Source organism: Heterodontus francisci, chromosome 13 (genome assembly GCF_036365525.1).
Source record: "Heterodontus francisci isolate sHetFra1 chromosome 13, sHetFra1.hap1, whole genome shotgun sequence".
Taxonomy (NCBI): Eukaryota; Metazoa; Chordata; class Chondrichthyes; order Heterodontiformes; family Heterodontidae; genus Heterodontus; species Heterodontus francisci.
In genome coordinates, this window is record NC_090383.1 from 114,799,853 (window position 1) to 114,823,077 (window position 23,225).

Consider the following 23,225-nt stretch of genomic DNA (forward strand, 5'->3'; position numbering starts at 1 on the left):
CATAGAAACATACCACACAGCAGGAGGCCATTCAGCCCATCACCCCTGTGCCTGCTCTTTGAAAGAGCTATCCAATTATCCCATTTCACCCCTGCTCTTTCCCCATAGCCCTGCTAATTTCCCCTCTTCAAGTATTTATCCAATTCCTTTTTGAGAGTTACTATTGAATCTGCTTCCACCGCCTTTTCAGGCAGCGCGTTCCAGATCACAACAACTCGCTGGGTTTAAAAAAAAACTATCTCCCCTCTGGTACGTTTACCAATTAACTTAGATCTGTGTCCTTTGGTTATTGACCCACCCATCAGTGGAAACAGTTTCTCTCTATCTAACCCTATCAAAACCCTTCAAAATTTTGAACACCGCTATTAAATTTCCCCCTTGCCCTTCTCTGCTCTGAGAACAACCCCAGTATCATGCTTCGGAGTGGAAATAATTCGGAGACACGAGTGGACTGTGCACTGTTTAATAAAATGGTCAAATTCGAAACTTCCCAATACTAATTATTATTTTGTAGTGTCACTTTAAGGACAGAAACTTTTTCTTCCAAACTGAATGAGCAATAGATGTTTTTGGTACAAGATAAAAATATAAAAGGAACTTAACTGAACAGCAGCACTCATCACCCTATATATAGTACGGTCCTTTCACAAAAAAAAAAATCAACTGTACTCTCCCAACTGGAATTAATTCCCAGTTTATCCCAATCTGTCCTGAAGACATCACACTAGTCTCTTGGAGCCCCACAATCAACATCATTCCAATGTTTCCTGCTACCTGCAATTACCAGCACTCGTCGCCTCCGAATCCAGACCATAATCTATATTATTAAAAGGAGTAGAAGCCAGTGAGGGAAGAGAAAAGAGTTGTAATTTTAATCTTTAGATTCAGATGGTGCTTTTGATGATGATGCCGTGTCTGCTGCAGTCTAAATCCACGCCCCGCAATTAAATTGCAATGTTACGGTTTTCTCCCCATTACCCGCAAGTCTATTTAAAGCCAAACCTTTGAAAAACTACTTCAACATAAAACAAGAGCTTAGCCAGGTCCAGTACTTGTGTATAATAAAACATGCATGTACTTAAAAAAGGAACACACTCTTCCTCTTGCATTTTGAAACTACAAATGTACATGTGCGCAGGGCACCAGAGTCAAGCAAAGTTTGTTGGAGCCAAATCTTCACAGATTGGCGGGGGTGTGGGGTGGGGTCCAGAGGCTCATCCGTAAATGTAAATGGGCTTGGCTTGACCGTAGAGTTCGTCCTCGTACTTGGGAAGACAGCAGAAGAATACCCCGCAGCCAATCATTAGGATTGTCGCTCCCCATCCAAAGCCGTAGCTCCAGCTGTACTCGTAGTTGCCATTTTGGATCAGGGTCTCGGTGAACTTGACTGGGTAAACAATGAGTGCGATGAACTGGAATAGGACTGCAGAGAGGAAGAAGTAGAGCACCTCGTCACTTGGACAAAAATTCACTCACAAGCATATGGGCGGATTCAACTGGAGGAAACTTTGGCGTTGAGCCCTTTCCCACAATGCACTAAAAGACCAATATTTAAAATGGCGACTGGGGAGAACAGGAATGCCGGTGTCACTGAACTCTGCACTTTGACCCCACGGTTATGCCAACCACAGAACCAAGCGGCAAAGAGCACAGGTCAGAGGCAAAAGTGCCAACTTGCAAAAAGCACTGAGGGAGTGGGACTGAGGGATTTTCAGGCAGAAGAAAGGGAACCAATGCATTGCCAATCAGAGATATGGGGCCCAATTTTAACTCTATGCAAAGGAGTGAGTGAGGGCCCACCTATCCATGCTTACAGCCAGATTAATCAACAGATTTGACTCTCCCATTCTGCTGCTGATGGCATTGCATTCTCAAGAGTGGGAAATTAGAATTCCACTCGGATTTAAAATCAAGGATCAAGTTCCACAGACGTTCAAGTTGTGGCAACTGATTCTTCTTGTCACTAATCAGTTAAATCGATAAGTCTCCGGATTGGGGGTCAGCCATTTTGGATTGAGAAGAGAAGAAATTTCTTCACTTAGAGGGTTGTGAATCTTTGGAATTCTCTACCCCAGAAGGCTGTGCTTGCTCAGATGATGACTGGGATTGATAGATTTTTGGACACTAAGGGAATTAAGGAATATGGGGAGTTATCTGGAGGTGGGGAGGTGGGGGGGAGTGGTGTAAGTGGTGTTGAGGTAGATCAGCCCGGATCTTATTGAATGACGGAGCAGGCCGTATGGCCTACGTCTACTCCTATTTCTTATGTCCTTAATACCTATTTTCTTAATGAGCAAGACTTTTACTCATTAACACTGCTTCTTGGCAGGCTGGAAAGCTTAAACATACAATGAACCATCAGGCACCCATAGCTCTGGGCATTAGACAAAAATCCCCAGTGTTAATTGGAACTTGCTGGATATCACTATAGGTAACATGGGGTGGATGTTGGGTCCCCAGCTAAGAGAAAGCGGGTTTCCCTCTGTCTCCTAACTGGAGTTCCCCCTTTGACCAATGCTGCCAGTAACTTGCTGGTCATTCTGCTCACTGCTTTGTCTATGGGGGCTTACTGTGCGCAGAATCGCTGCCATGCTTGGCCACACATTAACAGTGACAAACAAACTCGTTCATTGGATATGAAGGGCGTTTCGGGCACTGCTGAGAGACATTAATAAAACTAATCTGCGGAGACCCACCATCACTGAGTGAGTGGTCAATCTATGGAATAGGTTTGCTAGGTGGAAGCAGTTAGTCTGGATTCATTCAAATGTAAATTAGATAGATTTCTTTCAGAAAGTAATATTTAGGGATACAATATAGGAGTAATTTGAGAATGATGCGGTAAGTGAGGCTGGGGAGGAACAGGTGATTTAAACCGATGGTTCCCAAAACTCTCCATCACTGGGACTATCCTCATCTCATGTCTGGGTCTGTTTGAGACTAACTGATAGAGACTGATTGTTATGATTAGACACCAACTCGATTATTGTTGTATTATAAGTCTACCAGCAAAGTAGAAGGTGAGCTTGATGGAACTTGGTATTTTCTCGTCTAGGAATTCCTAGGTCTGTTTAACAAGGACTCTAAAAATACTTAAGTTTAAATTTTTTTCCTTCACTTAAAAATAGTTATCCTCCTCTTCAGGATTTCCTGACTGACTCCTGTGCACAGTCAGTTCATAGGATGTATAAACCTCCTGGCTTGAGGGTGCTTGGAAACATAATTCTGGTTTATCAGGAGAATATTATTCAATTATTTAACTGGAATAGGAACCACACAGCCCACTTGCAGTCAACTGCAAAATCAAAATTTTCCCCCTCCTAGGCCAGTGAAGACTTCTTGAGGCAAAGTGCCCAAACCAGAGTGCAGCACTCCGGATACATACTTGCAAGGACATTAGCGATGATTTTCCTGGCTCCTCTATGCCCAGGCAATGAAGTGCATTCCTCAGCACTGCAATTTTAAGACACGAGTCAGCCTTTGCTCCCAAGGCTTTATCACGCTGGAAACTCTCAGCGAAAACCTCCTCACTTCTCATTGGATACCTTCTGCAGATTTTTTAAAAAACATTCTTGATTGGGTGTGGGCTGTCGCTGGCAAAACCAACATTTATTGCCCATTCCTAATTGCCCTCGAGAAGGTGGTGGCAAGCCGCATTCTTGAACCGCTGCAGTCCATGTGGGGTAGATACACCCACAGTGCTGTTAGGAAGGGAGTTCCAGGATTTTGACCCAGCGACAGTGAAGGAACGGCGATATAGTTCCAAGTCAGGATGGTGTGTGGCTTGGAGGGGAACTTGCAGGTGATGGTGTTCCCATGCACCTGCTGCCCTTGTCCTTCTAGGTGGTAGAGGTTGTGGGTTTGGAACGTGCAGTCGAAGGAGAATCCTTCATGGAAGCCACAGCAATCTCAGGGCAATGCAAAAATGGGAAGGAGACTGGGTGAAATCGGTCTCCATTTCTCTGGGACTGAGATGAGAAATGTCTTCACTCAAAGGGTTGTGAATCGTTGGAATTCTCAGAGAACTAAGGAGGCTCAGTCGTTGAGTATATTCAAGACTGAGATCGATAGATTTTTGCACACCAAAGGAAACGGGGAAGAGGATGGGAAGGTGGAGCTGATGTAGAACATTGGATAGCGGAGCAAGCGTGAGGCCCTATATGGCCAAATCCTGCTCCTATTTCTTTTCCCAGAACTACAGAAATGAGAATTCCCTGGGGAAAGAAGGGTGAGAAAAACAGCATCTTATGCACTGGTCCGATGGGAATACAGACAAGATCTTGGAGATGGAGGGAATGAGGCAATTATTGTACAGATATTAAAATAAACTCTTACCAGCAATGAAGAGGATGAGACCAATCACCCTCAGCAGGCCCACTTGTTCTTTGCAAAGAGCCAGGAAGGACAGAATAAAACAGATAATCAACAAGATACAGCCGATGATCAACAGAGCAGCTGAAGCTTTTGCCCAACCTTAAAAGAGAAATTATTAACTCAGTTAAAAGACACAATTAAAAGAGAAGAGAGAAATTATTAACTCAGAATCTCAAAATGATAAAAGGGAGCCGGGAATGATAACCCAGGCAAATGATTCAACTTGGCTCACAATACCAGGGGGTCACAGTTACAATGTATGAAGTTAGCAGTTAAGAAACAGAACTGGGAGAAAACCTCCTGGGCATCGCCACCTCGATCACATGTTTTGTGACCTTGCCCAGGTGGAAACTGCATGCCAGTGGAGGGGGGGGGGGGGGGGGGAGGGGTGTGGATGGAATTGGTGTGTGTGTGTGATGCCACCACAGTTGAATAGCTTGTGCCCAGGCATGCATACGAATAATGCTCATTTATGTGGAGTACCAGGGGTGACATTTGGAGCCATAACCCAGCACGAGCCGGTGCCTTCAGAGGAAAGCACCACAGCATTAAGGTGCATTGGCTTAAACATGACTTCATAGAATGATTACAGCACAAAAGGAGGCCATTCAGCCCATCGTGTCTGTGCCAGCTCTCTAACAGCAACTCACCTACTCCCACTGCCCTGCCTTTTCCCCATTTCCCTGCAAATGTTTTCTTTTCAGGTAATTATCTAATTCCCTTTTGAAAGCCACGATTGAACCTGCCTCCACCACACTCTCAGGCTGTGCATTCCAGATCCTAACCACTCGCTGCGTAAAAAGGTTTTGCATGTCGCCTTAAATCAGTGGCCTCTGATTCCCGACCTGCTATATACTTGCCTCCATTCCAAAAAACAACCGCTCACCACTATTCTCGGTTTCCTGTCACTCAGCCAACTTCTTATCCATGCTGCTACTGTGCCTTTTGTTCCTTGGGATTCAACTTTGCTAATGAGTCTGTTGTTAAGTGGCACTTTATCAAACGCCTTTTGGAAGACTTTTCCAATAGTATTTTAACACCAATAAATGAAATAAATCCAAACACTGAAAAGAACAGAAAAGACTGCGCAGGGATCATTCTTGTGGGAGGATTGAGTGTGAGCACCACTTGTAGCTTCTCTAAACCAACTACAGGGTTTTCTTTCAACCGTTCTTCGATCTGGGATCAGCAAAAGGGGCTCAACTATACCACCATAGCTTATTTTGTAATGCACAACAACTCGCATTTACATTAGCACCTCTATCCTAGAAGAACATTTCAAGGCACTTCACAGGAGTGTAATCAAACAAAATTAGACACTGAGCCATATTAGAAGATATGAAACAGGTTGGAAGTTATGACGAACATTTATAAAACACTGGTTCGACCTCAACTGGAGTATTGTGTCCAATTCTGGGCGCCACACTTTAGGAAGGATGTGAAGGCATTGGAGAGGGTGGAGAAAATATTCACAAGAATGGTTCCCGGGATGAGAAACTTCAGTTACATGGAAAGATTGGCGAAGTTGGGGCTGTTCTCTTCAGGGGAGAGAAGGTCAAGAGGAGATTTAATAGAGGTGTTCAAAATCATGAGGGGTCTCGACAGAGTAGATAGAGAGAAACTGTTCCCACTGGCGAAAGGTCAAGAACCAGAGGGCACCGATTTAAGGTGAATGGCAAAAGAACCAAAAGCAACATGAGGAAAAACCTTTTTATGCAGCGAGTGGTTAGGATCTGGAATGCACGGCCTGAGAGTGTGGTGGAGGCAGATTCAACCATGGCCTTCAAAAGAAAACTGAATAATTAAGTGAAAAGAAAAAAATTGCAGGGAAATGGGGAAAAGGCAGGGGAGTGGGACTAGGTGAGTAACTCTTGCAGAGAGCCGGCACGGACATGACGGGCCGAATGGCCCCCCTCCTGTGCTGTAACCATTCTACAATTCTATGATTTTTTGTTATGTAGGAACTGCAGCAATCTGCGCACAGCAAGATCCCACAAACTGCAATGTAATAATGCAGATAATCTGCTTAAGCTGAAGGATAAATGATGGGCCAGGACAGCAGGGAGAACTCCCCTACTTTTATTCAAATAGGGTCTTAGAGTCTTTTATATCTACCTGAGAGGGCAGACGGGGTCCTGGTTTAACGTCTCACCCAAGGGAAAAGAAACAGCTGTTTTAAGGAATGGGAGGTTTATACTTTCTTTGAGAAAGTGAGTCATAGGGAAGCAGACCATCACTTCAGAAAATAGCATTGCTTCCAAACGAAAGGCCCCACACTGTCTCTCAAACAGATATTTTGCAGCTCTGACAGAGCCTGCCCACGTTTTGAAATAAATGACCATTCAAAATAAAAAAAAGTGGTCTGGTAACTCAATAGCTCCCCACATGCAGCGGGACGGCAATCCTCTGGCCAACTGCTCAGTGGATGGTGGAACATTCCAGACAGTCACGATAGTCAGAGCATCACAGAGAGACGGACAGACGGTGCTCCCAGGTCATGTTTCCTCATTTGTACTCAGCCATGTCACATTACCGTGGTATCAGTTACATAGTTATCAATAGTACTGTGATCTTTCCCCTTTCCTTCCTTGCTGTGTTGGAATCCACATTCAATGCACCGTCTCCCATTCATTCCCACAACCCCAAAATTCTGGAACTCCTTAATTCCTCCTGGCACCTCCTAAAACCTTCCTTCTTTTAAAACCCAAGCCTAGTGCCCCCGAACCGTCTACTCCTCTGTTCTGTCCACTGATTCTTATGCTGTTGGAATTACTGGCACACCTTGGTCACAACAAGAACTTGCATTTTTATAACACCTTTCATCACCGCAGGACGACATGCTGTCATTGTCGTAAAGTAGGAACTCCCCTGCTCTTCTTTGAATAGAGCTACAAAGTGGAGGCCAGGCCCTTCCCCCAACGGACAGGCCCCTTTCCTCATCCCTCTTCTCTCATTAAGCAGTGAGAGAGAAAGTGGGGATACTGCAAGACATCCCATGGTTGGGTAGGTCATGAACAAAGACCAAGACCTGTGTAGCAGGGTTTCTGAGAGGAACAGCCAAACAGACACAGGCTGGCAATGACCCCAGGCCATGTTCTAGGTAATAATGTCCTGCATGGTTAGGTGTCAGCCATGGCTCAATGGGTAAGGCTCTCGCCTCTGAATTAGACAGTCATGGATACAAGACCCACTCCAAAGACTCAAGAACATCCTTTAGGATGACACTTCCAGTGCAGTGCTGAGGGAGTGCTGCACTGTTGGAGATGCTATCATTCAGATGAGACTTTGAACCGAGGCCCTCCCTACCCTCTCAGGAGAAGTTAAGAGATCCTATGGTGCTATTACACAGAAGAGCAGGGGAGATCTCTCCAGTGTCCTGGCCAATATTTATCCCTCAATCAACACCAATAAAACATAATATCCGATCATTATCACTCGTGCTTAAATAAGTTGTTTGAGTTTTTTGATGAGCTAACAAAGAGGGTTGATGAGGGTAATGTGGTTGATGTGGTGTACATAGACTTCCAAAAGTTATTTGCTAAAGTGCCACAGAACAGGCTTGTCAGCAAAGTCAGAGCCCATGGAATAAACGGGACAGTAGCTTCATGGATATGAAGTTGGCTGAGTGACAGGAAACAGAGAGTGGTGGTGAATGTTTATTTTTCGGACTGGAGGTTGGTATAAAGCGGGGTTCCTTAGCAGTCAGCATTGCTCTCTTTGATCTGTATTAATGATCTAGACTTGCTTGTACGGGCACAATTTCAACATTTGCAGATGACATTAAATTTAGAAGTCTGTGCTGTATAACTCTATGACTTTAAAGTATTGTGGACTGTGAGGAGGATAGTGATGGACTTCAAGAGGACATAGACAGACTGGGGAAATGGGCAGACAAGTGGCAGATGAAATTTAATGCAGAAAAGTGTGAACTGATTCATTTTGATAGAACAATGAGATGCAATTATCACATTGTTGTTTATGGCACCTTGCTGTGCGCAGATTAGCTGCTGCATTTCCTACACCAATGACTCCCAAGAAAAGTACTTCATTGACTGTAAAACACTTTGGGATATCCTGAGATTTTGAAAGGTGCTATACAAATGCAAATAAGTTTACACAGGGACTGTAAAATATTATAATAAAAGCAAAATACTGCGGATGCTGGAAATCTGAAACAAAAACAAGAAATGCTGGAATCACTCAGCAGGTCTGGCAGCATCTGTGGAAAGAGAAGCAGAGTTAACCTTTCGGGTCAGTGACCCTTCTTCGGAACCCTTCCGAAGAAGGGTCACTGACCCGAAACGTTAACTCTGCTTCTCTTTCCACAGATGCTGCCAGACCTGCTGAGTGACTGTAAAATATTGTTTGTAAAAGCTGGGAGAAGGTGTTCACCGTGCAAGATGATCTCTCATGATCAGTACTGATTGCACAGACTTAAAAGGGCGTTGTCACAAAGCAAGGTGTCTCATAAGATTAAAAGAATGTGAAATGGCTCAAATTACAGCAGCTGCATCTCCCTGGAAATTCCCTCACAGAGACACCCATTGAAACAGCAAATAATGCAACCATTGTCTCCTCTACTGCCACCCAATGACAAAACTGCAAGTCACTCCTCACATACACAAGACACCTCCCTCACAGAGAAGCAGTGTCTCTGCCACAGGTATTGGATCCTTAGAGAAGGCTTACAGGAGACCTGAAAGAGGTCTTTCAAATTATGAATGGGTTGAAAAATACTTGCATTTATGTAGCACCTTTCACAACCACAGGTCATCCCAAAGCGCTTTACGGGCAATGATGTACTTTTGAAGCGTAGTCACGCGGTAGACAATTTGCACACAGCAAGCTCCCACAAACAGCAAGGTGATCATGACCAGATACTCGTTTTTTGAGATGATGATTGAAGAATAAATATTGGCCCAGGACACCGGGGAGAACTCCCCTGCTCTTCTTTGAAATCGTTTCATGGGAACTTTTACGTCTACCTGAGGGGGCAGACGGGGGCTCTGTTTAAGGTCTCATCTGAAAGGTGGTACATCCAGCAGTGCAGCACTCCCTCAGTACTGCGCTGGAGAGTCAGTCTAGATTTCAATGTTCTTGTCCTGGAGTGGGACTTGAATCCACAACCTTCTGACTCAGAGGCAAAAGTGTTACCAACTGAGTCCCAGCTCAGCGATAGGGGACAGGGTAGATATGCAGAGAGTATGTGGGCGAATCCAAAACACAAGCTAGTTACTAATAAATCCAGTAGGGAAATAAGGAGAAATATCTTTACTCAGTGAGTGTTAGGATTTGGAACTCACCTCCATGGGAAATGGTGAAGATGAACACGTCAGATGCTTTCAAAAGGAAACTAGATAAATACATGAGAGAAAAGGGAATAGAAAGATATACTGAGAGGCCGAGATGAGGTAGATGGAATGGAAGGGGACTCATGGAGTCATTATGCACGAGGGGCTAGTTTGATAGACCAACAGACTTTTCCCTGCCCATGATTTTCCCGTGTTTAATATAGGTCAGGTAGGGGCTAATCTGCAAGAGGTTGAATGCAAGGATTTAAAACAGATTCATTTCAAGTAATTGTATAAAAGAAATGGAGTCAGGTAATTGGAGAGGACTGCATAGAGCATGTAAATATTGAGATAAAGAACGTAGCCAAGATAATGGAACATGTGGAGTGTGACAGTTGGGAGTCATTGATTGTGATTATATTTGAGGCTTGTTGTGATGAGTGTGGGTGTAACTGAATTTAATTGGGAAAAGTGATTTTCTGGCAGGAAAAACGTTCCCACCAAATTACTTCCACTCCCTGCAAGTCCTAGATCTGAGAGACATGACCTCTTATAGAGACAGAAGCCCTTTTATTGGACAAACCTGATTTCTAAACAATCAAAAGATCCTCGCTGAAAGCACTTCAAGAAATTGTGCAATTAAATTGTAGCAGATTGTAAAACAAAAATGGCGACTCTCTCCTTTAAATAGGTCAAACGAAAGAAGGTCTGTTGCTAAAATGAGCCATAGAAACCATGGCAACAGAGACCCATTTTATGCAAGAGACAGTAATGGGGCCTGTAGGGTGACTATAGGGTGTCTGCAAAGCGAGGAGAGACTCATTTCCCACATAACAACAGTGACTGGACTCCAGGCAAATAACGTCTCCTGTCATTCTGTGGGACTATTTCCTGCAATAAGACTGCTTAAGGAGAGGGGTGGCTCCTATGGAATTGGAACCCAACAAGATGGGGTGCTTTCAGTGGTGCAAAATGGAGGGGGAAAAAAAATAACTCAGTACCCTAAAGTTATATTAACTCAACAGTAAATGTAGAAAATCAGTTGGCAAACTTCTACAAACAGGAAAGGCCAGGCATGAAAACAAGGTGGAACTGCACACTGCCTGCTCTGGCTTTGGTTAGTTGACAGAAGTTGATAATTCCCAAAGCCTGCCTGCTCAGGGGTCAGCCAGGATCAAATTCCTACACCCCGCGTTTCTTCGCTTCTCTCAGCCGACACCTGATATGAATGTTTGCTCAGTGGCGGATATACATTCCCTGAATATTTCCTCCTACCTCCTCTTCTGCTGCCTCTCCCGTCCTCCCCACCCCCTCCCAAGGGGGACAAGATGGCATGCGTCTGTGTTAATAGGGTTCTGTTACTAAGCCAGTGTTAGAAACAATCGCATAGAACCAGTGACTGAGGGACGAGAGGTCCCATTTACCCAACTTCTAGCTTGTCAGCTGATCGAGAACTTTCTCAAATAGAAACTGAACATGCTGGTTGCCTTGTCCGTGGAATCCCCACACACAGATGGAGGGCATTTGGCCCATCGCACCTGTGCCAGCTCTTTGAAAGAGCTACCCGATTGGTCCCAGCAGCCCCTCAGCTCCTTGCCCATAGCCCCGCTATTTAAAATGGAGTTTTCAGTATTTCCTCACTTTCTGATGTTACTTACTGATAAGGTCACATCAGATCTCAATCCCTAACTCCACTATTCCCTCATTAAGCCCATTCCAACCTGACTGCCGTGGTCTAGTTATAAACTTCGGGAAAGGTCTAATCCCCCAGCCCGAGACTTAACCTTTCATATTAAAAAAAGATTGTTTTTAGGAGTGTGCAAACACTGATATTTTACTCTATTGTAGTAAATATCCAGTAGTATTTAGAAGTTTAAAAAAAGGGGCAAATTATTAACATAAAGCTACAGAACAAATGATAAAAGAGGCACAACCCAGCGAGGACAGTTTGCACTGTAAACACAACAGCAAAACAGAACCTGGAATCAGATTTCAGTCTGACTCACGTGGACCTTAGACCATGGTAAAGGACCGTCTCCAAAATTCACCAGATTACTCTAAACGTGCAACCGTTGGTTGGTTTCCAGCCTTATGTATGGTAGTTATACTGAGGCTGCAGCCTGAGTCAGTACTTGGGAGTCCATGTGAGTAACCTGAACTGAGCTAACCTATTTGTATAGTATTTCAGGTTCTCAACCGGTAACCTGTCAATCTTTATCCCTGATCTAACATTGCTACAAAGAGATTACCTGGTCGCTATCACATTGCTGTTTGCACGACCTGGCTGTGCACAAACTGGCTGCCGTGTTTCCTCCATTACAACAGGTACTATGTTACAAAAAACTGTGTCATTGGCTGTAAAGAGCTCAGGGATGTAAGGTTGTGAAAGGTGCTATAGAAATGTAAGTTTATTTCACACAGGGTCAAGACAGCACTGTTAGTAAAAGCTTGGAAAACTATCCATTTATCTCCCTTTATGTTCTTGTGTGTATACCCACATGTACAAAACAGGTTCACAAGATGATTGAGGAGGAAGGCCATTCAGCCCATCTTAGTTCAGCCATCTATGTTCCCCCTTCCCCAAATGCAGTAGCCATTAATTTCTTAATTGATAGTTTTATCTGGAAGCACATTCCATGCATTAGTAGATAGCTGGATCAAGTTCTAACTTAGGTTATTGAGAGAGGGATAGGTGGGGGAGATTTACTCGTTGCAATTGCAGGTATTGTAGGTCGCGTTGAGTCAGCCATTAGCTTATATCGACGTTATCTGAATTGGTGGGAACAGGAGACTGACACTTTACCCTGACAATATCTCTTAAAACATCTTTGTCAATGTAACAAGCAATTTGTTCAAGATGGGAACACGACAAGTGTCATAACCCTCTAAGTTACAGTGACCAAATAAGTCAAATTCTAGATTCTGTAAACACTAGCTGACTGGCCTAGTTGACAGTTTACAATGCAGATTATTGTAATTTCCTACATTACAGCAGCGACTACACTTCAAAAGTACTTAATTGGCTGAAAAGCACTTAGGGACATCCTGAGGTCATGAAAGGTGCTATATAAATGCAAGTTCTGTTTGTTCAAGGATCGCAATATGCAAATCCCATATGGCATGGCTTGCAATGACTAGGAGGATATAATATAAAATAAAAACAAGAAAGGCTGGAACCGCTCAGCAGGTCTGGCAGCATCTGTGGAAAGAGAAGCAGAGTTAACGTTTCGGGTCAGTGACCCTTCTTCGGGACAATTCATAAGGACACCAACGTAACGGAAGCAACAAATTTAAACTATATGAGAAAAGAGTGCTGATTGGTTGACAAGTGGACTCTGATTGGTGGAGGCATTGCCATGGTGAATGCCAGGACTGGAAAAATGCAGCTATAAAGGAAAGACTGGATAGGCTGGGGCTGTTCTCCTTGCAACAGAGAAGGCTGAAGGGAGATCTGATTGAAATGTACAAAATTTTGAGGGGCCTGGATAGAGTGGAGGTGAAGGGTCTATTCACCTTAGCAGAGAGGTCAGTGACGAGGGGGCATAGATTTTAAGTGATTGGTAGAAAAATTAGAGGGAAGATGAGGAACAGCTTTTTCACCCAGAGGGTGGTGGGGATCTGGAACTCACTGCCTGAAAGGGTAGTTGAGGCAGAAACCCTCAACTCATTCAAAAGGAGACTGGATATGCACCTCAAGTGACATAATCTGCAGGGCTACGGACCAAATGCTGGAAGGTGGGATTAGAATAGGTGGATCGTTTTTTGGCTGGCACAGACACGATGGGCCAAGTGACCTCTTTCTGTGCCTTAAACTTCCTACGATTCTAATGCACCAGTTTACGGTGACTGACAGTTAACTGCCAAGCTACATTTGAAATTTAAACCAGTTAGCTTCACTCTAGTCAAGGCATTGTCCTGAGGAATGAACCAGCGAATGGCTGTCCTTGTGCATTAAGATATGTAGCTTCCAGGCCCTGTTCTTTGCAGACAGAAAGAACACGTACACACATTGCACCTGTTTCAGCTAAACAAAATAAGTGCCTGCCATTTGCTGGTTCATTCCTCAGGGCAATGCCTTGACCAATCAGAGTCAAGCTGCCTGGTTTAAATTTCAAACGTAGCTTGGCAGTTAACTGTCAGTCACTGTAAACTGTTGCATTCGCCATGGCAGTGTCTCTACCAATCAGAGTCCACTTGCAAACCAATTAGCACTCTCTTCTCAAACAGTATAAATTTGTTGCTTCCCGTACATTGGTATTCTTGCAAATTGTCTTGATGAGTGCAAGACAAAAAGCTTCGACAAAATGTTTCTGTTTTCAGCAATACTCAAGTTCTGTACTACCAAATAACTAGATACAAGTCTTTAATTTGTCTTGCTAGTATTATCAATTCTTTCACAATGTTGAAAATGTCAATTAGGTCACAGCGAAGTCTCCATTTTCTAAAAGAAAACAAGCCTTTCCTGAGAGTTTAAGTTCTCCATACCCAGAATGATCTTTGTCACACCACTTATATCCTCTCACGAGGGCAGTAATCTCCTTTCAGTTTTTTATTCTATATTAATCCCATTATTGAAAGAGAGAATCAGCGATATAACAGCAGAGAAACAGCCACCTGGTCTGTGATGCCCGCATTGTGCTTTCCTGCACAATATCTGGTCAGATTCCACTCTCCTGCTCACTCGTGACAGTGTTTTATATTCATTTTCAAGCAAGTATATGATTTATTTTACAATAATTTATTTGCATGCTTTGGTTCAACAACAACTTGCATTTCTATAGCGCCTTTAACATAGTAAACCATCCCAAGGTGCTTCACAGGAGGGTATCAAACAAAACTTGACACCAAGCCTCTAAAGAGCTATTAGGAGTGGTGAACAATAGCTTGGTCAAAGAGATAAGTTTTAAGGAGTGTTTTAAAGGAGGAAAGCGGGGTAAAGGGGGAAGAGGTTTTAGCAACAACAATTTCTGGCCACAGAATTCCACATTCTAACCAATGTAAGGATAGTTTTCTAATTTCCCCATTAATTGTTGTGATTATCTTAAATTTGTACCATCTCACCAACTAGTGGAATCAGTCATTATTTACCCTATCACAATCCTTTTGTTGTAAAGCTCCCCATCAAGTCAGCCTTTAACTTTCTCAGCTTAAATGAAAAAAATACCCTAACTTCTAATGTTTCTCTTTCTAGCAATAAATCCTCACTCCTGCCAATGTCCTAGCAATTCTATGCTTCGCTTAGAAAAGTTTAAGGCACAGAAAGAGGCCACTTCGCCACTTTTCCAATTGCTTTATATCCTTCCTGTAAAAAATACCCAAAGCTATACACCATACTATGGTCACACTAAGAGGCTTCTACAAACTCAATGTTACCTCCTTGCTTTTGTATTCTTTACCTTCAGATGCCTGCTATCTGTCTTAATATCTCCTGCTTTGGCTTGGTGTCAATCTTTGCCTGACTACAGTCCTGTGAATCGCCTTGGGATCTTTCACTACATTAAAGGCGCTATAGAAATGCAGGTTGTTGTAGATATGCAATTAAAGGTTTCATTTGCCTTTATATGGCCTTATCGTCTTGTACTGTGACCTTCAGTGACTTGCACACACCAAGGTCCTTCTTCCCATCCATCACAAATCTCATTATTGCCTTATCCTAGTTTTAAATAGAATTTACATAGAAACAGGCCATTCGCTGTGTAAGATTATTGACATTGATCAAACCATGTGAGTCAGACAAAAGACCTTGCAAAAACTTTTAACTGCATGTGTAAGCTGAAAACACAGGATATTCAGGGGCTGCTAGGGATAAGCCACTGAAGAAATGTACTGATACCGAGAAGATGAATGAAGAAGTCATAATAGGGTACGTGTCCTTCTGTTCCAGTGAATCACCACAGGGATGAGCAAGACTGGGCACTGGGAGGGGTTAATTGGATAAGAACCAGGATAAAAGTGACCCTCCCAATCAGGTCTGGTAGGGTGGGGAGAACCAGAGACAAGAAGACAAAGAGAAAAGAAAAGAACCAAGACCAAAAGCTGCAAGTGAAGATGTGCACTCCCCGTCCAGGACTAATACAGGAAGTATATAGCTCGTGTCAGACTGTAACTTGATGCTCGTGTTTATTGCTTTAGTTTGCATAAGACTTAATAAATTTGTTCTGACTTTGTCTCAATAAAGTAGATTCACAACTGAACTTCTGTCACATCTGTTCCTGTAGCAGTAAGGGAAATGAATCTTAGAATGATTACAATCTTGTAAGAGATTTCTAACCTCTCGACTTTTTAAACTGTGCCATTCCCCAATGAGGGGAAACATCCTCTCAACATCTACCCTGGTCAAGCCCCCTCAGAATCTTACATCTTTCAATAAGAACACCTCTCATTCGTCTAAACTCCAATGGAGTATAGGCCCAACTCATTCAACTTCTCCTCATAAGACAATCCTTTCATCCCAGGAATCAACCTAGTGAACCTTCTCTAAACTGCCACTAATGCAAAAATATTCCTTCTTAAATAAGGAGATCAAAACTGTATGCAGTGCTCTAGGTGTGGTCTCACCAACACCCGGTACAGGTATAGTGAGACTTCCCTACTTTTATACTTCATCCCCTTGTAATCAAAGCCAACATTCCAGTTGCCTTCCTAATTGCTTGCTGTACCTGCATGCTAACTTTTTGTGTTTCATGTCTGAGGGTACCAGAATTGTGATTGTTAAACAAAAAATTCAAATGAACCGATTGAACGAGAATGTTTAGGCAGACAGGAATTCAAAACCAACTTTGTGACGTTTCCAAAAGAACACGGCCCTCAAAGTAAAGAATTTAACCAGGGAGTGATTTTTGTTTGGAAAAATGCCAAACTTGTATTTTAGGAGCCATGTTGAAATAGACCGGAGTGTCAGATTTAAAGGGGACATTGCAAAAGAAATTGGTGTGCTTCACGCCCTTTTTTGGGCCCCCTGTTTGCATGGGACCATTTTTTAGGTTCCTTAAATGTATTGATGAGGGCCCTTTTACCAACTGAACATAACATGAAAATTTTAACTAGTATCGTGCAATCACCAACACAGTGGATCCAATGTGGTGGTTAGTGCTACAAGGCAGAAAAAGCAGGTTTAAATGAGATCCATTTAGACAGTTGCTCCAACAGGGAACTTCAGTCTGTTGGATTGGGCTCAGTGGGGAGCACTCTTGCCTTGAGTCAGAAGGTCTGTGGGTTCAAACTCCACATCATTTATGCTGAAGTTTTGGTGCAGTAATGAGGGAGTGCTGCACTTCTGGAGGTGCTGTCTTTCAGAGGGGATGATAGTGAAGTACCATCTGAAAGACAGCACCTCCAGAAGGTCCGGCAGTGACTGTCCAGACTCACTCATGATGAATTAGCCACTTCGACTCGTTACCAATGGGATGCCACCTTTGAGGAGATCCTTTCAGTCCACCCACCAAGCTTTCACACTAAACACGCACGTCATTTAAATGTTCCTGCTACATTAGTCAGAAGCAAATATTTATCATCTCTACCCTGAGGTTAGCTAACACTACAATTAAATCCGGGCCAAAAAGAAGCATAGAGGACGACCCTGTCGGTCTGTAGAACACAACACCATTTATCAGGCAGTGTTGATGACCAATGGAGTCAGGGGAAGAATTGATGAATATTGTTAAGAAAGAATGGCATAGGCAAGATGGGCTGAATGGCCTCCTTCTGTGCTGGATCATTCTCTATGACGTTGCTGTTCTTCTTTGTCAAGTACTTTACTAGAATTGCAATTTCGCAAATAAAAAAGTAAACTTCTATACAACAGACAAGTTGCGCACTGGATACAGTTTCGCACGGTCACTTCCCTCACAGGTGCAGAGAACAGCAAATGCACATAAATCAGAAATTGAGCTGAAAGGTGAGAAAGAACTTGCATTCATATAGCACCTTTCACCACCTCCGAAGTTTGAGTAGGCAACTTCTTTCAAATGTATAGGTTTTTTTTTAAAAAGTCAATAAAAAAATTATTTTTCCAGCTGTGACAATAACTTAAAATTCTATTGCCCAAAATCAAAATGCACCACATTTTTGTATCTGGTTCCTGGGCCCACAAGTAACAACCCATCTACCATTGCTCCCCCTTTCTTCTCACTGTTTCATTTCATTTTTGTCTTTCATGATGCACTCCCTCCCTCCCTCCCGACTTCTACTCTTTCTTCATCTGCCACTGCCAGATTCTCCTTCTCTCTTTCCTTGCAAAGTGAGAGTTCTCAGAACTGCCCAGTGTTCTAAACGTGACCCAAGTGAACTGGGAATAACTTGCACTGACTTCATTTAGTCCCTTGGGATGGATCCCACTTACTGGATAATTTACCTTATCTTTTTATTGTACTTTTACCTAATACATTTTTTCTTCTCGTTTCCTCTCTTTATCTCCTTGTTTAATTTTCACTTTCCCGTGTCGCTAGCTCCTTTTTCTCCCTCTTTCCTTTCACCCTCCTCCCTGTTGACTCCACTGCCTCGCCCCTCCCTATCTCTGAAATCATATATATCTGTAATTGCTCAACCACTGGCGCCTGTGCTTTCAGCTGCCTTGGCCCGAAGCTCTGCGATTCCCTCTCTAAATCTCTCTACCTCTCTCTCCTCCCTTAAGACACTCCTTAAAACCTGCCTCTATGACCAAGCTCTTGCTCATTTGACCTGGTATCTCCTAATGTGACTCAGTGTCAAATATTATTGTATAACTCCCTGTAAAGGGCCTTGGGATGTTTTATTACGTTAAAGGTGCTATATAAATATAAGTTGTTGATGTTGTTGTCAAGATCCACTGGTTCTCAGTACCTTAGCTAACAGACTTCACGATCCTCTTTTTCAAATTTGTCCAATGCTTTCATCCCATCTTATCCCAGTAATCTTCTACCTCCCCACACACTTCTGGGTGTATCCTTCCATCTCTCCTGCCCTCTCTAATCCTCGCCCAAACCCACTTCAGCTGCTCCTTCCCCTCCGAAAGACCCCCATAACCTCCCATCTCGACATTCAAACTCCTCACCAGATCTCTGTACCTCTTACTGTTCACTAAAGCACTTTTTCTAGCTTCTCGAAGGGTTTTACGTTATAGCTGTCCAGCCAATGGCGGGAGCTCGATCCTCTATAATTCCACTCCATAATATAAACACCCTATCACCAGGGGGAACCGTAACATGGGTCTAAACATGAATTATATAAACATATATGGACCTGACTTTAACTGTGTGTAAGTGAATGGGTTTTGAATGGGTTAAATTGGGCCCACAGGCAGCCAATTGCCCATATATGCACTGACAGCAGCTGAATTGTTACATAAATGACACAGTTGAAAAATTAAGACAGCAACACAGAATCATTCTACTTCCACAATGACAATAAAACTTGGCATTATAAAGTCACTTTTACATGTTCCCTTTCAGCTATATAAATTATTTATGTTTGTTCCCACCCTTTTCTTTTTGTTTTCTCCCATTTTTCTCTCCCTCTCTTTCCCTGTTTTTTCACACCATGTCTGGTCTGCTGTTTCTTCCTTTCCGCCCACCTTCACTCTTTCTGTTCATTTTCGTTTTAGTTCTCACTCATTCGATCTGTTTCTCCCTCTCATTTTATCTCATGTGCTTTCTTTCATGTACCAAATCTTTGTTTCCCATTATTTCTGCCTCACTTTGTCTAGCTTCATCACTTTTTCCCCCCGAGTTTGTCTTCTTTCTCAGATTCTGTTTATCTCACTGTCTCACGATTCTCTCTCTCTCTCAATCTTTCATCCATCTTTGACATACTCTCTTCATCTGCTTTTCTTAGTTTTCTCTCCCCCTCTTCCTGCTTTTCTCAGTCACCGTCTTCTGTCTCACTCAGTTTTTCTTTCACTTTTTCCCCTCTGGGCTGATTCAGTTTCTCACTCTTTTTCCTGTTTTGCTAACATTCTCACTGCTTCTCTCTTTCTCATTCACCACCTTCTCCCACCCACATATTCTTTGTTTCTTGCCTTTTCTGCCTCTTTTTTCATTCCCTTTATGTTTTGATCTTGACTATTTTCACATTTCCTTTCAGCTCAGTCTTATTTTCCTCTCCCTTTGTGTTCTCTATTTTCCCATTCTTTTTCTCATGCCTTTTCTCTCTGTTCCTCCCTTTGTTTTTAGAGTCAAAGCGTTTTACAGCACAGAAACAGGCCCTTCGGCCCATTTTCCCATTCCCTTTTCTCCTCCCATATCTTTCCATCTTCCCTGTTTATTCTCTCCCTTCTTTCTCTTTCTTTTCCTCGCTCCCTTTCTCCTCTATTTTCCTCAAGCCCCCTTTCCTGTGTCTTTCTCATTACCTTTCTTGTTTCTCACTCCCTTTTCTTTCTCTCCTCCCTTTGCGCTTTTTCTCTCTGCTCTCCCTCCCCAGTCCCACCCCTTACCGTATTCCATGAGGGAGCTGGATCGCCAGTTGGGATCCCTGCCCCGGTACTGCTCCCACAGGGAAGCATAGTGATACTTGGAGTCCACCCAGCCGGAGCTGGCAGCCAGGGCGATGATGTCGAAGATGATGGCCAGCAACAGCAGCAGAGGTAGGATCCAGCGGCAGCGAGGGAAGGCGAGCCCGCACTTAAACATGGCTAAGGGGGGGAAGGTGGAATCAAACACCGGTCCAACAAACAGAACAAAAAAAAAACTTAACAGCCTCGGAATCCCAGACCGACAACCAGTTCCTCTCCGCAAGTGTAGTGTGAGAGCAGAGCTGTGTGTTCACTGCCTTTGGCTCAGACTCTCTCAGCCCACACCCGAAACCTGTCGAGCTACTGGGAGGGGCAACACCACTGTTTAAAGACATTACCCATTCATCCAGCATCGGGTTACAGCAACAGCCACTTTTTGTTAACCCTTTCTGAGCACAAACTTTCCAAAGTCTGTTCTTGATCAATATGTTGATTCAATGCAGTCTCTTGCACGGCCAAATGTTGCCTCGAGTCACTTAAACCACTTCATATATAGTTTTACATATTCTTTTGGGCCTCCTTATCTCGAGAGACAATGGATACGCGCCTGGAGGTGGTCAGTAGTTTGTGGAGCAGCGCCTGGAGTGGCTATAAAGGCCAATTCTGGAGTGACAGGCTCTTCCACAGGTGCTGCAGAGAAATTTGTTTGTCGGGGCTGTTGCACAGTTGGCTCTCCCCTTGCGCCTCTCTTTTTTCCTGCCAACTACTAAGTCTCTTCGACTCGCCACAATTTAGCCCTGTCTTTCTGGCTGCCCGCCAGCTCTGGCGAATGCTGGCAACTGACTCCCACGACTTGTGATCAATGTCACACGATTTCATGTCGCGTTTGCAGACGTCTTTATAGCGGAGACATGGACGGCCGGTGGGTCTGATACCAGTGGCGAGCTCGCTGTACAATGTGTCTTTGGGGATCCTGCCATCTTCCATGTGGCTCACATGACCAAGCCATCTCAAGCGCCGCTGACTCAGTAGTGTGTATAAGCTGGGGGTGTTGGCCGCTTCAAGGACTTCTGTGTTGGAGATATAGTCCTGCCACCTGATGCCAAGTATTCTCCAAAGGCAGCGAAGATGGAGTGAATTGAGACGTCGCTCTTGGCTGACATACGTTGTCCAGGCCTCGCTGCCGTAGAGCAAGGTACTGAGGACACAGGCCTGATACACTCGGACTTTTGTGTTCCGTGTCAGTGCGCCATTTTCCCACACTCTCTTGGCCAGTCTGGACATAGCAGTGGAAGCCTTACCCATGCGCTTGTTGATTTCTGCATCTAGAGACAGGTTACTGGTGATAGTTGAGCCTAGGTAGGTGAACTCTTGAACCACTTCCAGAGCGTGGTCGCCAATATTGATGGATGGAGCATTTCTGACGTCCTGCCCCATGATGTTCGTTTTCTTGGGGCTGATGGTTAGGCCAAATTCATTGCAGGCAGACACAGTAAATATATGTAGCATTAGCTGTGGCTGAGCTGGTAGCCCTCTTGCTTCCCCCCGGTCAGAAAATTGTGGGTTCACGCCCCACTTCTGAACTTCATCACAAAAATTCGGGCTGACACTCCAGTGCAGTCGTGAGGGAGTGCTGCACTGTCAGAGGTGCCGTTTTTCAGATGAGATATTGAAACCGAGGCCCCATTTGCTAGCAAATGAATGCGAAAGATAAAAGACTTGCATTTTTATAGCGCCTTTCATGACCAGTGGACGTCTCAAAGCTCTTTCCTGTCAATGAAGTGCTTTTTAAAATGTAGTCACTGTTATAATCCCATGGCAATATTTTGAAGAGGAGCAGAGGAGTTCTCCCCGGTGTCCTGGGGCCAATATTTATCCATCAACCAACATCACTAAAAAAACAGACTATCTGGGCATTGTCACATTGTTGTTTGTGGGAGCTTGCTGTGCACAAATATGGCTGCGTCAAAAAGCATATCGTTAGCTGTAAAGCGCTTTGGGATGTCCTGAAAGCTGCCACTTCAGCATGGAGTGGTAGGAATTACAGTCAAAAGGAAGATAACTGACCCTTTAATAAAAACAGAAAGTGTTGGAAATACTCAGCATGTCTGGCAGCATCTGTGGAGAGAGAAGCAGAGTTAACGTTTCAGGTCTGTGACCATTTTTTTCTTTACTCTGTATCTAACCCCTTTTTTTTTGTTTTAAGGTGACCTTTATACACCAGGCCCCTTTTATATGCATTTTAAATAAATAACTTCATTAAAAACAGATAAATAAAACAGAACTCAAAATGCAATTTTCTGCGTGCACTCCATCCTTATGAATACAGGGGTTCGAGCTACAGGTACCAATCTTCCAAGACCTGAAATATTTAAATGCCAATGGGAAAGCACCGTTAGATTTTAACTATCTCCAGGCTTTGTCAGACTCCTCGGCCTGACCATCATTTTAACAGGATTTCTGTTACGCACAGGATTGCTGCCATACCTGATTCCTCAGTCATTTCACCAAAACCATTGCTTTCAATATAAATGTCCCCGGTGTTGCGAAGGATGGGCCTGGTCACATTGCCGCGGAATGCTCCATGCAGTTGGACCGTGCCGTAACACCTATCCTTCGTTTCTGCGGGAAAACACCTTTGATCACTGATCCATCAGGCAGTGGTCTGCACAGAATGTCCTCAAGGCCCTACGGGGAAAGGAGACGGTGGATCCTGTTGGATGGTTCCCCGAGCAGACCGTCAAAGTTATTTGGCGAAATGCCTCATCACCAGAACTTTCAAACAAGCACCAAGACGTAGCTTGGCTGGTGGTGAGAAGGGCCCTCCCCGTCAGATCCTTCATGCACACCCGAAGTCTCGCCCCCTCCGCACAGTGCCCCCGCGTTGGCTGTGGTGGGGAAGAGACGGTCGCCCACCTCCTCCTGGAATGTGCCTTTGCAAAGCAGGTGTGGAAAGAGATGCAGTGGTTTTTGTCCAGGTTCATCCCAAGCAGCTCTGTAACACAGGAGTCTGTGCTCTACGGGCTGTTCCCAGGGACGCACACCGAGACAAACATCAACTGCTGCTGGAGGACTATCAATTCGGTGAAAGACGCCCTTTGGTCTGCCCGAAACTTGCTGGTCTTCCAGCGCAA

General features: G+C 43.9%; 1 protein-coding gene across 1 annotated transcript; it reads right to left on the bottom strand.

Moving 5' to 3' along the window:
- Positions 1 to 447: 447 nt before the first annotated feature.
- On the bottom strand, positions 448 to 20,459 carry perp (p53 apoptosis effector related to pmp22). The gene is made up of 3 exons (XM_068045505.1): positions 20,074 to 20,459; positions 4,336 to 4,473; positions 448 to 1,423 (listed from the first exon to the last, which is right to left on the bottom strand). Exons 1-3 carry the CDS (start codon positions 20,267 to 20,269, stop codon positions 1,215 to 1,217), a joined length of 543 nt encoding a protein of 180 aa, XP_067901606.1. The 5' UTR covers positions 20,270 to 20,459; the 3' UTR covers positions 448 to 1,214.
- Between the last annotated feature and the right edge of the window lie 2,766 nt (positions 20,460 to 23,225).